At 45.0% G+C, this 16497-nt stretch overlaps 1 protein-coding gene across 1 annotated transcript in view; it reads right to left on the minus strand.

The window, feature by feature from the left end:
- Positions 1 to 16497, minus strand: part of RAB22A (RAB22A, member RAS oncogene family) — a 52213-nt gene that overhangs the window by 17690 nt on the left and 18026 nt on the right. The window contains exon 3 of the mRNA XM_045808410.2: positions 1146 to 1227. Coding sequence (XP_045664366.1) covers positions 1146 to 1227 — 82 coding nt within the window. The remainder of the gene's footprint in view (positions 1 to 1145; positions 1228 to 16497) is intronic.

A 16497-nucleotide genomic window follows, 5' to 3' on the forward strand; every position in this document is an offset into this window, starting at 1 on the left:
TCTGGCTGTCCTCAACGCTCCATTCTAGATGCACAACACAAAGCAGGAGGAGTGTGGACGGGGAGATTAAGCAGATGTATCTCAGATGAGTCACTGGACGTAGGGCATGACATCCGGTGTTAAAAAAAAACCAACAAAAAAACAAAAAACACAACAGAAGGAACCAAACAGCAAACTTAAGACATTAAATTGGTACAAATGTATGAGGTCTATGTCTAGGACGACCGTAATGGCTTGTTTTGTCTTCCCCCATTTGTCTGTGATGGTGCCTGTCAGATTTTATACCACACACAGTATCTATGCTGTCTTAGATAAGATCGTGATGACGGACGACCTCTCCTGATTACTTCCGGTGCACGTCTAGGCGCTCACGACAGCACCGTGCATCCATCAGATGTCCTGTTTTGATAGGACTGTTTGAAAACAAAATTAAACAGCAGCTGAATAATGGGGTGGCTGCCAGACGCACCTCGACAGGGACATCAGACGTCGGGCCCAGAGAGAAAATGAGGCAGCGGGCAGCGTCTGTTCCTTGCCCTGCCTCCCCACCCCTTGTCTGATGCGGGTGGGCCTCACCAAATCGCACTCTGCACTGAGAGGCCACGGCCCAGGCCCCACCTCTGGTTCGGGCTCTTCCTCAAGCAGATAACCATCTTGGACAATTCTATCATCAGGCATTTATTAAGTACCTATTGCTCGGCTCGGAGTTAGCTCATCCATTTCACTTAAATCTCCAACTTTATATGCTGTAAAGTTCCCTCTTTAGCTTTTAAAAGGCAGCTATAAATGAGATGTGCTTAACGCTCCCTTTCTACCACTAATTCTTTTATATCTTTGCTAGAGGATGGAGCCCCAAATTACACACAATGCTCTGAGTGGGATTTTATCAGGCCTGTTAGTCAGCATTTACTTTAAGACACTCAAAAGTATAAAAATGCCCTCAGTGCTCATTATCACTTTCTCCATCAGTGGACGTTGTGGCTCTAATTGAAAAGAAAAAGGCTGGCCGACGCAAATGGAAATCAATGTGTCTCTGGCGCACGGAAGAGAAGCGAGTAACGTGAGATGACAGGGACACTGACAGTTGGGTTGGAGCTTTAAGGTGGGCCTCAGAAAAACACATAGTAAATTAAAGGGCGACTTACTCGTTCTTGTCCAGCTGTATCCCAGATTAGGAATTTATGTAGCTCATTTTGGTACTGGACAGTCTTGGTCATGAAAGATGCCCTATAAAGAGAGACCTAAATGATCAGAACACAGTTATTTAAAGCGCGATGCCAGTCCCAGTTGGAAACATCACTTAGACTTAATGCTCAAACTCCCGCTCCACGAGCCTAGCTCTTAATCGCGGTCCTCTCTGGAGTATTTACGGGATGCTCGGATGCTAGCTGCATATTCTGGGTCAAAATAAAGCATTAGGCACATCTGCCCAGAAGGTCTTTGGTTTGTGATCGCCTAAGCTCCGTTTCAAAAGAACCAGAAATAATTTGGCAATCCAGACATCAGCCTCCCTTGTAAAATACACAAAAGCGGTTATTTAAAAAGACGGTATCATGGGAAAACTTTTGAAAAAACCTGTGTGTCCAGGAAACGAGTGCACTAGTAAAACATATGGGCCAGTGGGCTTTGTCCTCCCCCATTCCCAAACCACACGACCCTAGAAGTAGCTGAATGAGAGGTAATGTAACACTAGAGTTAACAAAATTAAGATGCCAAACAAGGAGCAGGAAGATGGCTGGAGAAGCGATGCCCCCAGTGACCACTTCTGAGTCTTGGGACCAGAAGAGCCTCTCGGCTGACCTGCAGGCCACATCAGCCCTTTGGGCCTCATCGTGCCCTTGAGGGGGAAAGGAATGGTGTGCAGGTCACCTCGCTTAATCTGAGGGACCGTTCTGCCCAGGAGCCTCGGAAGGTTCCTATCATTTGGGGGGTCCTCTACTTTTTGGAGAAGGTGTGAGGAGCCACAGGGGTCCAGAGGACACGCCTGGAACGAAGGGGCTCCTGGACACAGGTTCCAAGTCCTGAGGCTGGGTTCGGCTCCAGCGCTATCTCCCACCCCCACCTCACACACAGAGCTCCCTCCTGGGAAGTCCTCAGTCCTCCAGGCTCCTCCAAGCATCCCAGGCCGCTCACAGCACCGAGAGATGATTATGCCTTCTTTTGTACTCGATAACAAGCCTTCTGGGGCCGAGGGGCGAGTTGTACTCTTGGAATCATACCCTAATCATCTTAATCAGGACATGAACGCAATAGCTAGGCATTTTCATATATGCTTGATGTCTGAAGTATTTTTGAGGATTCAATTAATTGTGCAAGTTCTTCAAGAAAGTGCAAGCTCAAATCCATAGAAAGACTTTCTGAAGAATCACTGAGCTTAGATAAGTATCAGAATCCTTAGTTGTAAAAGCTTAAACTCTGATACAATGAGTTCCCAGCAATATTTATATCAATTTATGGTTTAGCAAGCAGCCTCCAAAATAGTGACAGTGATGAGGAGGGGAAATTGGGCTGGGAAGCAGGATCACATTTATTGGATAGGTACCACTTACTGGATATTTATTTACTGGAAATTTACCCCTTGGTATCCTTAGTAAAGTGCTTTATGCACAGAAGGTGCTCGATAAATGGTTATTGTATCAAGAACTTTTGGCGACCCACCAGGATTAAATCAGGATGTGCAACATGATTTCTCACTTAGGAAAGATTTAAGCATTCAAAAAGCCTTGTTTATTGTGAGGATTAAATGATATGATGTATGCGGAAGTGCTTTGTAAATTGTACAGCACTAAACCTATACAGGGTAGTATTATTAGTATTTAAAGGCAGCTCCAGGAAATGTTTTAGTTTAGACTTTGCAATTAGTCCTAAAAGCTTACAACTCAACTCTCCATCAATTATGGCTGTGGTGTTACATTTAAGAGTGACAACAGGCACCCAATAGAGGCCTATTAACAGAGCCAATGCATCCAACACATCCATTTTGGCTGCTCAAAGAGCAAGAGAAGAAATATGCTTCAAGCAGACAAAAAGCTGAGAAAGGTATATGAAACAATTAAAAGGAAATGTTTCATTTCAGGATCAGAATTCAGTGAAGTTCAAGCTACCTGCCAACCATTTCTCCTTTAATGAACACACAGATTCATTCCTCAGACAGGAGAAAGACACACAAAATGGCAGCTGTAATGCAATGTAAGCATCTTAAAGATTAAAGCCAACCGCCTGTCTGACCTGAGACCATCCTTCCAGCTCCCCTGCCATCGTCACTCTCAACACACCTCCTCCTTGTCTACACTGAGCTCTGGTGAGCCCAAAGCTCTCTACTTGGGTCTTCTTGGGTCCACAGCTGTTGGCTTCTTGTCCTTTAACCCGGCATCACTTGCTCACACTGCCAGTTCCTTAAGAATCTTGTCTGTCCTTCCATCGCGACCACCCAGAAAGGCCCCAATGCGCCTCTGCACCTGCTTCTCCTCCAGGGCTGGGGTGGCTGCCTTGCTTGAGGAAAGCCACAAAGCTACGTGGACCAGTGGGAAGACTGTCCTTTTTAAGCTGGGCCACCTCTTAGGCCTCCTGTTCCACACAGCGATTACCCCTAATTACTAATAATTCTTCCTGTGACTTCTTTCCAGCCCCCCTCCCCACTTCCTACTACCCTCTTTTCCGGGGCAGCAGGTTGGTTCAGGCTTCTCAGAAACAACAGAGATCATAAGCCCTCAGTCCCCCAACATGTTCCCCAGTCAACCCTCCCAACCTGAGAATCAACGCACTGCCATTCACACTGGCTGTGATTTCCGCTCGTCTGACTTCAGCGGAGTCACAGAGGTCTTTTCCATCGTTCTGTCTGGGCCACCACAGTCAAACATGGTCTTCTGCTCCCAGTCTCAAGTCCTTCCAACTGTTCCTCCTTCTGCCTTTACACTGACTATTCCTTTTCCTTGAATGCTCTTCCCCTGGCTCACCCATGGCTAGATGCTGCTCATTCTTTTGGTCTTAGTTCAATTGCCAATGATCACAGAAACCTGCGCCGTGCACCCAAACCAGGCAGCTTCCCGCTCCAACTCCACTCTGCAATCGCACACCGTCCTGTTTTGGCTTCAGATGCCTACTACCATATTGGTACACAATGTCTGACTGGCTTATTTGTGTGTGTGTCTTTTATTTTACCTGTCTAACCCAAGGGAAATTTAAGCTCCATGAAGGTAGCGACCTTGTTGTCCTTCTTCCTCTGTAACTGGGGTCTCTTCCTCGTCTACCTTCTCCATGCTACCCAGATTTCTGACAAAGCATTTTACCACGTTCCCATCAACTACTTTGCTTTCCATTACTTTAACAGTGCCAGGGCAGCTTGGCCAAGCACTTCTGGAAGCATGAGGTGAGAAGTGCTTCTGAAGTGCAGGTAGAGTTGAAATTACAGGTGACCCAGGCTCTTCAACTGCAGCCAGGTGAGTGGCCTCTCGGATGTGAGGGATGTGGTTCAACAAGCATGGGGAGTCCTTCCTGCCCACTCCTGCCCAGCCACCTGCTCCTAGCTCTCTGCTAGGCAAAGGGAAAGAGGCAATACTGGGCAGTTGCAGTGAACAATCACCATGTCCCTCCATACTCAGACCTCTGGAATTCTGTTAAGGAAGCAGCTGTGGCACTTTACGGGCTCTCATGGCGGCTGCTGGCTCAGGTGCTGAGTCAGGAGCTCCTCCCCACCCCAGGCCCCAGCTCAAGCAGCTATGGGGAGACGACTGCACCTCCCTTGCCTCACCTCTCCTTAGCCCCACAAATGCCTCCTTATTCCAACAAGCATCTCTGTTAATTTTTGAGAATCTGCAATCTTGGTCTATCACACCCGTAAGAACTATTTCCTCCTCTTCGGCGTTTGGATTTGGTTAGTCAATGCAGTGGTAACCCCTGGACTTAGGGCCAGGTACAGGAGGGGGTGTTCCCCAGGTGACCCCTACAGAGCCCCGGGGCAGAAGGTCTCCTGCATGACTCACCTGGAGGAATCCCTTCCCAAGATACACATTTTTATCTGTTGAGGACAGCACTTTTGTAAATCGGATTGACTTGAGCTGAACCACACACAATCTGGATACTTCGTCACCATCTCACACTTATCGTGGTGAAGCCAGGGCTTTTCCACATCCCCCAACAACGGTCCCAAACTCCTCATTCTCAGTCAGAACATTATGCCTGCCTTCCACAGAACAGAGGCTGGTCTGCAACTACTCTTTGTCCTTTGTTACTTGCATCCAGTTTTGAACTGTCTGGTTCTTCATTTTATATTTGATCTACACTTGAACCTCAACCCCTGAAATAAATTCATAAATTGGGCCCTAATCTTCGAGCAGGACTACTACAATTTGTCTCTCCCATCGTCACTCGAGCTCCAGGATCGCTCCTTTAGCATTCAAGTTAAATGATGCAGAGGGTATGATAACTTCAATAGCTTGCTTTTTGAAAAACAGGCAATGGCTTCCTGCCATCCAAATGATACATTTTTATTTTCTAGCCTGCCATTTACTTGTCTGATAACCTTATTTTTCACTACTAAACCATCTCTCTTCACTCTGCTAGGCAGATCTTATTACCTCTTTAATCTAAAATTCCCACTAGCATTATTTCCTAAAGCTAGAATGCCTTTCATATACTTCTCCATTTTTCACGACATTCTAAAAACATGACTTCCATGCACACCAAGTAGTCACGATCCTTGGTCAGAGTACGTGTTCCCAATGAAAATACTTGCCACAAGGTGTTTTAAAAGTGTCTTTTCTTTAACTGTAGTAGACTTGGTTAGCTCTCTTGGAGCACAGGTGTGCCCTGCCACCACACTCCAGCACCTCACTTGACTGCAAGCCCTTTTCTTGAAATGGCACAGGGGATGCGGTCATCCCTATGATGCTACGTGGTGCCTTTTAAGGAAGAACAATTCAACATATTTTAAAATTAACGAAGGGCCATAACTTCTAGCCAGCTCTAAATCTCATGCAAACAACGTGTGCATCCCTAGGTGATATACAGGGACAGAAATGCCATTGAATGTGTCAAGACTGAGACATCAGAAGACCACAAGTCATTCCTCTAGAGGACATACCCAGGGTCTTCAGAAGAGTTTAGGATAGTGCAAGGAACTTGACAGGTGCTCTGTGAGAATTAACTGGACATAAGGGCATGTGTGGCTTCTGTTAGAGTAGCTTTAAAGAGCCAGAAGTCTTTGGGCATCCACAAATTCGGCTGCTTCTGTGGGCTCTGCAGTTGGGCCTATCTTTAACCCTTCCATCAAACCTGAGCATCTCTTAGGCTGACCAGGTCTAAGGGTTAATGATCACTCTGCATAGTTCGTCCTTCTTGGCCGTCCCTGCACGACAGATGGTTGCTCCACGGGTTCATGGCCACCTGACGCAAATCCTTTAGGACGCTCCACGCTTTTGTCATTTTAACAACTTTTGAAAAAATATTTAAAATAAAGGAAAACGTTACTTTAAACATAAAGATAACTAAACTTGATAACAGTTTAGCCCCCCTTTCCTAACTCTGTCAAGAATAACTTTTAGTAATATAAAACCTTTCACACCATAAACAATAAAATCAACAACAACAATGAAGCTAGCTAGCTGCCCTGACAAAGTGTTCATTATTGTCAGCTATTCTCATACTTTTACATGTGTGACCCTTTCAGTCCTTACTGTGAGTCTCTGGGTTGGGTTTGACTCTTCACTGCCATTTTGCAGACAAGACATTGGGGGGACAGAGCCAGTGAGTGGCGCAGCTAGGATCCTTGGCCAGATGCCAGACCGTCCTTGGAGCCACAGCACTGCAGTGCCGTCGTGCACTGGGCAGTCTACTTTCTCGAGCACGCGGCCTTCTACTGTATGGCAGGAACGGCGCTCACGAGCAACAGGGATCTAACTCCATCTGTGCCCCCAGGCGGCTCACAGTGGGAGGACTGGTTGGGTGAACAGACAATTAAAAGGCAGACAGATACTCAGTGAGCTCCTGAAGGACGGAAAGAGCTGTGGGAGCACAGGGGGAAAGTCAAGTCTAAGTACCTAGGTAAGTGGTGATGCCACGTGTGGGAGGCTGAATAATGCTCCTGCCCCCACAGAATGTCCACACCCCAACCCTAGAACCTGTGATTATGTGACCTTGTAGGGCAAAAGGGACTTTGCAGATGTGATTAGGTTAAGAATCTTGTGATGGGGTGAAGCTCCTGGATCGGATGATCCAGTTGGACCCAATGAAATCATGAGGGTCCTTGTAAGAGGCGGAGGAGCTGGAGCCAGGGAAGAAGGTGATATGAAGATGGAAGTGAAGACCAGAACAATGCGTCCTGAAGATGGAAGAAAGGACTACAAGCCAAGGCAGCCCCTAGAAACAGAAAGAGGCAAGGAAAACAGATTCTCCCCTCAGCGGCTCCTGCCAATACCTTGACTTTAAGCCAGCGAATTGGACTTCAGACTTCTGACTTGCAGAACGATAAAACGATAAATCTGTGTTCTTGTAAGCCACGAAGGTTGCTGTAACTCGTTAGAGCAGCAATGAGAAACTAATACACTAGGGAGGACTTCAGATAAGAAACCGAGAAGGAGGGTGTTTGCCCGGCTGATAGGGACAGTGCCCAAGGGGAAAGGGGGTCATAGTCTATAAAGATAAACAGCAGGAACAAAAGCACAAAATTGTGAATGTACAAGGAGAATCCCAGTGGCTCTACACGGTTAGACTGGGCAGGATGGGGTGGTGAGTGCAGTTCAGTAACCACAGAAAAGGCTCTGGGCAGGGTGGGGAGAGACAGCCGGTGAAGGTCAGCAAGCCACTGCACTCTTAACACTGATGAGTGTCTACTCTGTGTGAGGCCCCGTTTCCTGTAAGTTAGCAGCTCCCCCAAGGCCAGGGCTCCACCACCATCACCATTTCTGCCCTATCTGTGTTCCATCTGTCTTACTTATTACTGAATACTGTAAAAAAATTTCTTTCCTATTTCTTAACTTTGCCTTGTCTAAGCAATAATACTGGTAAAATTAAAAACCCACAGATTTCACGGACTGGTTTTATTTTGCCTAACAGACAGTACAACACTCGATATAAATTTAAAATGTGCATCTGTGCACCACCTCAAGTCATTCACGGATGGTGATTTGGGAAAGGCAGCTAAAAGTCAAGGGGAGCCACTGAAGGGAAAGGGATGGTGTTATCAGACCTGTTTTAGAGGTGAATTCTGGAAGCAGGCAATAGACCTTTGGGGTGCCTCTGTCAGATACAGGCTCTTAATAAGCCATGGTGGAGTAAGATGGCTCTCTGTTTTTAGGGACCCTGCAGGGTGGAAGTGGATGTGGCTATGTAGGTAAAACCCGGGAAACACCAAGGAGTGAGAGCATGGACAGACGGAGGGAAATGGGCAGACAAGGCAAACAAGGAAGGAAAGCAAATAAGGAAGGGAAACGATTCCGGAGAAAGATGGGGTAGGCTCGACTCTGAGGCTGACACACAAAAGCCACAGGGTTTTGACTGACGGAAGGCAGAGGGACAGCAGAAGGAGTCTGAGGCCAGCTTCTGTCAGCTGAGGCCACTATGTGTGTGATGAGCTCCTTCAGTCATTTCCAAATTGGAATCGTCCTCATTCTTTTTTTTTTTTTTAAGATTTTATTTATTTATGTGACAGAGACAGAGACAGCCAGCGAGAGAGGGAACACAAGCAGGGGGAGCGGGAGAGGAAGAAGCAGGCTCACAGCGAAGGAGCCTGATGTGGGGCTCGATCCCATAACGCCGGGATCACGCCCTGAGCCGAAGGCAGACGCTTAACCGCTGCGCCACCCAGGCGCCCCCTCATTCATTTTTTGAATAGGTAATATAGACTCCTATGTTTCATTACCCAAGACGTACAGAACAGGTGCAAGCTGGAATGTCCCTTTCGTCCAGATCTTCAATTCCTTTCCCTGGAAACTAATCTCACCAGCTCCTCAGGTCTCCTTTCAGAAATGCTCTAGGTTTACACAGTGCAGTATATACAGTGTCCCCTGGACCTTTCATGTATTTTTGACACAGACAGTGGCATACAGTCCATATCTTTGATTTGTTTCACTCTACCCTATACCTAGGAGATCATCCAACAGAAATATACAAGGTTTCCTCAAGCTGGCTCTTTCCCTTTATCGTATTATCCTGAGTGGCTGCCCTATAAATAGGATAGCCAGACCCCTACTCACCAGCAGTGCTGCAGTGACTAACCCTGTACGATTATTCATCTTGATGTTCGGAACTTATATGAGCTTATCTGAAGAATAAAATCCACGACAGGGAGTGAGCTGCTGGGCCAGGGTGCGGGATGAGCACAGGGAGCAAGAGCGCGGACTGTGCAGCCAGGCCCCCAAGACCACCCTGCTTTTGTGACGAACTGTGCATCACTGGGCAAGTCAAAAGACCTCGCTCTGCCTCAGTTCTCTCATTTGGCAACTAGGAATAACTTCAGTACCTCTAACAAAGGGCTTTAAAACTATAAAAAAAATTAACATATTTTATCGAAGTATAAATATCGTACAATAAAATGCAGAGAACAGATTTTCAGTTCAATGAGTTTTGATATTTCATAATCTCTTGTAACTATTGAACTATGGCCCCAAACCAGATACAGAACGCTTCCATAACCTGAGAAAGTTCCCTCATGCCCATTTCCGCTTCACTCTTGTACCCATCCCAGGCAAACCATTTGTGACTTCTACTTCACAGATTAGTTTGGATTGTCCTTGGATATCATACCCTCTATTGTGTCTAGTTTCTTTCATTTAACAATGCTTTTGAAATTAATTTATATTATCTGGTAGTTACTTCTTCTTTATTGCTGTATGGTATTCCACTGTATGAATATATTACTCTGCCCATTCTCATGCTGAGGGTTGTTTCCAGTTTTGGCTATTAGGAGTAAGACATAGTGCACGAGTCTCTCCATAAGGATGTATTTTATTTTTTCTTGGGTAAATCCCTAAGAGGGCAATCGCTGAGTCACAGGGTGGATGCGTGTCTAACTTATCTGAAAACAGAGAAGAGCCCTTCAAAGCGGCCGCACCATTTATACCCCCACCAGAAACGCGTCAAGTTCCAGTTGTGCCACATCCCCACCAACATTTGGTTGTTCCTCTTGAATTTGAGCCATGCTTTAAGGACAAGGCCTGGATGTCCACTCTTACCACTACTATTCAGCATCGTACTGGAGGGTCTAGCCAATACAAAAAGGAAAAAAAGTCACAAAGATGGTAAAAACTGCAAAACTGTCACAGGTCATACAAACATGATAGCATATGTAGAAACGTACAATGCTCTACGGAGTCTAGAAAACGTGTAAGTGCTAGAAATAAGAAAATTGACATTTGATGGAATCACTTACATGGCTGGGGTTAAGTTTCCCATTTTGGCATTTGTTCCTAACCTCCTTTCCAGCCTTCTTTTCGATAAATCACTTTTTTTCTTTTATTCTATTTTTTCCCTTATATTGAATTTTTAACTATACCTCTTTTTGTGTGACCATTTACTAATGGCTTCTCTAGAGATTATAATACGAATCTATAAATTTTGGTCTATTTCCACATAATATGCTATTTCATGAACAACTCACAACGTATGACAGTCTGGTTCTGTGCGTCCCCCTCCCACCCGTTGCACTCTTGTTGCCTTACATCTAACTTCTTCATATGCTATAAACACAGAATCTGGTATTTTTATTTTAAAAGCCAGTAGTCTTTTTAGAATTTCTTTTAGCATTTCTTATGATATGGGTCTGGCAGATTCTCTTAGCTTTTGTCTGAGAATGTCTTTATTTCACCTTTATTATTGAAGAAAAAAAGTTTTTTTTACAGATTTTATTTATTTGTCAGAGAGAGTGAGTGAGCACAAGCAGGGTTCGTGCACGCAGGCTCCCCGCTGAGCAAGGAGCCTGATGCGGAACTCGATCTCAGGACCCCGGATCATGACCCACGCCAAAAACAGAAGCTTAACCGGCGAGCCACCCAGGCGTCCTTATTGAAGGAAATTTTTGCTAGATACAAAATGTTTGCTCGGCAGGCCCCCCTCAACACCCTCCAAACTGAAGACGCTCTATCACTGTCTCCCCGCCTCCAGTGTTTCTGTGGAGAAGTCAGCGATAATTCTTATCAACGTTCTCTCACATATTACGTGTTTTTTTTTTTTTAATACCCCCCCCATTTGGTTTTAAGATCTGCTCTTCCGTTTTGAGCAGTTTGACTATCGCATATCTGGGCTATGTTTTGTTTTGTATTTATTCTGATTAGAGTTTAGAGATATTTTTGGATTTATAGATTGATCACTTTCATCAATTTTGGAAAGTTATTGCCCTTTAGCTTTTGAACTCTTTCTTTTGTTCCATTCTTTTTCTTTCTTTCTGGAATGCCAATTAGGTGTATGTGAATGTGGTATAAGGAATACATGTTTGGTCTTTGTTGCCAGGTTCTGACACAGATACCTTAAATCTCTGGGAAATTCCAGAGTGATAGGAATGTCTTTTGTTCTAATGAGGTGACTCCTAGTGGGCTCCCAGACAGTCCCGGGACTGGGGAGGGATGTGCTGGTTGCTAGAAAGACCAAATATTGATTAGCAGGTTGGAACTTTCAGTCCTATTCTGCTGAGCACACGGAGTGGTGAGGGGCTGGACAAGGAGCTAATCATCAAGGGACAGCGATCTGATGCACCACACCTAGTAATCAGACCTCCATAAACATCCCTTAGCCGAGGCGTTTGAAGAGCCGCTGGGTTGGCGGCATAGCCCTACTCCACCGACAAGAAGCTCCTAGGTTTGAGGCCCTTCCAGCTCTAGGTACCTCTTCATCTGGCTGTTCACTTGTGTCCTTTACAGTAAAGCAGTAAATGTAAGTAAAGTGTGTTCCTGCATTTAGGAGCTGTTCTAGCAAATTACCCACCCCGAGCGTGGGGGGCAGTTGTGGGAACTCTCAACTTCACGGCCACGTCAGACATGAGTGCGGGTCCTCGATGCTTGCACCTGGCATCTGAAATGCCAGCAGTCCCATGGGACGGAGTCTGATGCCACTCCAGGGAGTTCCTGTCAGAATGGAACTGAATGGAAGGATACCCAGAAGCTGTCTGGAGAGTTGGAGAATGGGTTGTTGGTGTGGAAATAAAACATACATTTGGCAGAAGAGTTGGGACGAGTAAAAACAGTTCGTGCTGAGACTGTCTGACAGTGATCTACAGTGATCCCAAAGTCTTTTCATCACTGTTAACTTTTCTTCCCTTCATGTTTCAGTTTGGGTACTTTCTACTGACCCGATTTTATATGCAAATTTTAGGAGAGGAACTCAGACTGGACATAGCAAAGATCAGTAAACCGATCTAGATTTTGAGGAATTCTCTTGGCTTTCCAGTTCCCCACCTGGATCCCTGTGCCTTGGCCGCTGTTGCCCTGTGTCCGGTGAAGCAGAGACCCCTTTGGAGCTCGCCTGCCACGCTTCACGTCTTCACAGCTGACAGCTCAAGTGCTCCCACCTACGGCAGACTGTCCCTGTCTCTGTTGGGATCAAGAACCACCATGGATCGCTTCCCTCTTAGAAGTGGTTTGTCACCTTCTCAAGTTTAGTTCATATTGGTTTCTCTGTGAGCTCAGATACCTAATGGACTTTTATTTACTTTTTTTTTTTTTTCAGTTTTTAAATTTACTTAAGTAATCTCTACACCCCATGTGGGGCTTGAACTCTCGACCCCAAGATCGAGTCAGCTAAGCCAGCCAGGCGCCCCTCTAATGGGCTTTTAAAATTTTATCCGGCTTGTTTTTTTTTTTTGGATGAGAATCTTGTGCCCCTTTATAACTGAATCGAAAAACACACAGGGCTGTTTAAAGGCTGAGTTACTACATTTAAAGTCTATAACGTATAAACATGATTATCACTACTACTTAACACATCACAGTGGTTGTACCAATTCACACCCAGTGGTGGACTTACTGACAAGGTTGGATGAGGTCTTTGGGGCTGAGAGAGTGGAAAGAGGAATTCAGGGGCAGACACATGGGAGTCCCAGGTGTCTCTGCAGTGACACAGCAGTCATCTGGAGTCACTGGAGAAAGGTGGCCCTCAAGGCTGTGAGTACGAATGAAATCACATGGGAGGACACAGGGCTGTAGAAGAAATCCTCATGGCTTCAACATTTTAGGGGTGGACACTGAGGCCGAAAAACAGAACAAGAAGGACTGCCCCAAGAGGAGGGAAGGAGGAGAATCAGAACTGTATCCCAGGTAACCAGAGGCTTTACAGCAAAAGAGGATATCAAGATAATGCCAGATACTTCTAGAGAGGACACATAAAATAAAAAGCAACTTGTGGATTATACTGGCTATTCACAAGTTGATGTTAAACTCTGTAATAGTGGTTTCAGTGGGATGATGGGACGGAAGCTAATACGAGGATCCGAAGTGCATGCATGATGGGTAAACAGGGACAGTGAGTGTGCAAAATTACAGCAATCTTGTAATTAAAGAACAAGTTTATATTGAGTGAGTACAATGGGCTGGGCACGGGGGATATCACTTGGTGATACTTTCAGATGAGGTTCCTCCTCTCATAGAACTTATAGTGCAGTGGTGGGAGCAGACAATAAATAGGTAAAGAGACACATGATTATAGATTTTAATACTACTGTGAAGACATCAAACCATTGTGTGCTGACAGTGACTGAAGTGGTAATTTGAGATAGGGTGGTAGGAAAAACCTCTCGGATAAACCCTAATGGGTGAGAAGATCCGACCATGCGAATACTGGGAAATAAGAAAACATTTCAAAAAGAGGAAACAGGAAGTGCAAAGGCCCCGAGGTAGGAGAGAACAGGTGTTTGGAAAGGGCTGCGGCTGCAGTTTACTACACTACGAGAGGAAAAAGTGATAAAAATCACAGTGAAACTGGGTATTTACCCCAAAGATACAGACATAGTGAAGATAAGGGCCATATGTACCCCAATGTTCATAGCAGCATTGTCCACAATAGCTAAATCGTGGAAGGAACCGAGATGCCCTTCAACAGATGATAGGATTAAAAAGTTGTGGTCCATATATACAATAGAATAATACTCAGCTATCAGAAAGAACGATTTCTCAACATTTGCTGCAACGTGGACGGCACTGGAGGAGATAATGCTAAGTGAAATAAGTCAAGCAGAGAAAGACAATTATCATATGATTTCTCTCATCTATGGAACATAAGAACTTGGAAGATCAGTAGGGGAAGAAAGGGATAAAGAAGGGGGGGTAATCAGAAGGGGGAATGAAGCATGAGAGACTATGGACTCTGAGAAACAAACTGAGGGCTTCAGAGGGGAGGGAGTGGGGGAATGGGATAGACTGGTGATGTGTAGTAAGGAGGGCACGTATTGCATGGTGCACTGGGTGTTATACGCAACTAATGAATCATCAAACTTTACATCAGAAACCAGGGATGTACTGTATGGTGACTAACATAATATAGTAAAAAAAATTAAAACAATTATAGCAAGTTAAATAAAGCTGTGTATTCAAAGGAAAAAAAATCACAGTGAAGTTTCTGGTTATTATTCTCAGGGCAACAGGAAGCCATTAAAGATTTTTAAAGAAAAATAACATGATCCAATTGATAGTCTCAAAATAAGACTATTTAGAGAGTAGTGGAAGGATGTGAGCTGGTTTTAAGAACAGGAACTAACAAGACTTGCATACGGATTAAAAGTGAAGTGTGAAGATGAGGGAGGATTCAAGGATGCCTCCCGGATTTGAGGTCTGATGGGATGGACAATGAAAGGGAAGATAACAGGTACTGTTTCCTAAAAGGCTAAGGAATGAACACAGATCCAAACCTCAGAATGCTTTTCAGTTGGAAGTCATGGGTCTAGGATGAATGGAAGAAACCAGAGTAGATTAAGACTTTGGATAGAGAGGAAAAGAAGGGCTCAATTCAGAGAGCCAGGTTCCACCATGAACAGCAATGGATGAACTCTAGAACGAAGAGGAAACATCCCTGGATGAGTGGAGTAGGACATCTTTCCTGTCATCCCCTCAAAAACACCCCCAGAGGGCCAATTCATGTGAGGCCTGAGAAACAAAGCCGTAAAGGACTCAGGTTAAGGCAAGGCCCAGGCAAACACCTGTCAAATCAGGCAGGAGCCCTGTTCCAGGTGGCAAGCTGGCAAAACAGAGAATAAAGTTATGCGGTTCAGAGAGAGCTTCCATAAGGAGAAAACAATGGGACTGACATCTTATTAGATGAGCTGGAAATCAGCAGGTATATTCTGCAGTAAGCATGCTCAGCGGCTGGAATTGTGCATGAAAACAGAAGACAATGGACAAGTGCAGAGGCTGTGAGAGTGTAAGCCATCACCCAGGCCCAGAGCCCCAGGCTTGGGGTGAAGGCGGCAGAAGGCCATACATTGTAGGGACTGCTGGCGTGGATACAGACCAAAACTAAAAATGACCATTTGGATTTGTCCCATGAGTGATAAGAAATCAGAGTGGTAGTGGGGACTGGATTCGGGTGTCTGGCAGCAAGATCTGGCAAACTCTGTAAAAGGGGCACACAGCAGATGTTTTCAGTTCTGCACACCCTGGTCTCTTGTCACTTTGGCTGCTGTAGCATGAAAGCAGCCGGAAACAGTACGCCAAGGAACGGGCGGGACTAGGTTTGGCTCCTGGGTCATAGGTTTGCTGACCCTGATCGAGAGCCTCAAATTATTCATAAAACTTTAATTAAACAATAGCTGGAATGCAATTTAAAAAATGCTATGCAAGGGCACCTGGGTGGCTCAGTTGGTTAAGTGTCTGCCTTAGGTTTGGGTCATGACCCCAGAGTCCTGGGATCGAGTCCTGCATCGGGGTCCCTGCTCTGTGGGGAGCCTGCTTCTCCATCTGCCTCTGCCTCCCTCTCTTTCTGTCTCTCATGAATAAATAAATAAAAATCTTTTAAAAAATGCTATGTATACAAGGGGATAAGTCACTGTGACCAACAATCAAGACAAAAGACAGACAATGAAGAGAAACACAGGTCATTTGGAGAATGGATTCGTTATCAGACATCTTTATTTTTAACTTTTATCATGAGAATTTTCACTCACAAAAGTAGAATCCATTGACCAACTCCAATAATCATCCACTTTCCACTGTGCTTTTGTCATTAAAAATGAACTTGGGGGTTGGGAGGGGAAAAAAAGACAGACTTGAAAAGAACTATGCCTCATACAAAAACCCAGGGGTGCCTGGCTGGTTCAGTTGGTACAGCACATGACTCTTGATCTTGGGGTCGTGAGTTTGAGCCCCACGCTGGGCGTAGAGATGACTTAAAATAAATTAATTAAAAACAAAAACAAAACCCCAGACTAGCAATTTCAGCAGAGAAAAGGAAACTAAAACAAAATTTAATGGATATACTAGAACTTTGGGAAAATAATAACAGAAGTCAAGAACTTAATGGTTCTTTAAGTAGGTTTAAAATCAGATTAAAATTAGATGAAGAAAGTGATTAATGAACTGGATG

Source organism: Ursus americanus, chromosome 22 (assembly GCF_024610735.1).
Source record: "Ursus americanus isolate L20-20 chromosome 22, mUrsAme1.1.p, whole genome shotgun sequence".
In the NCBI taxonomy this organism is placed as follows: Eukaryota; Metazoa; Chordata; class Mammalia; order Carnivora; family Ursidae; genus Ursus; species Ursus americanus.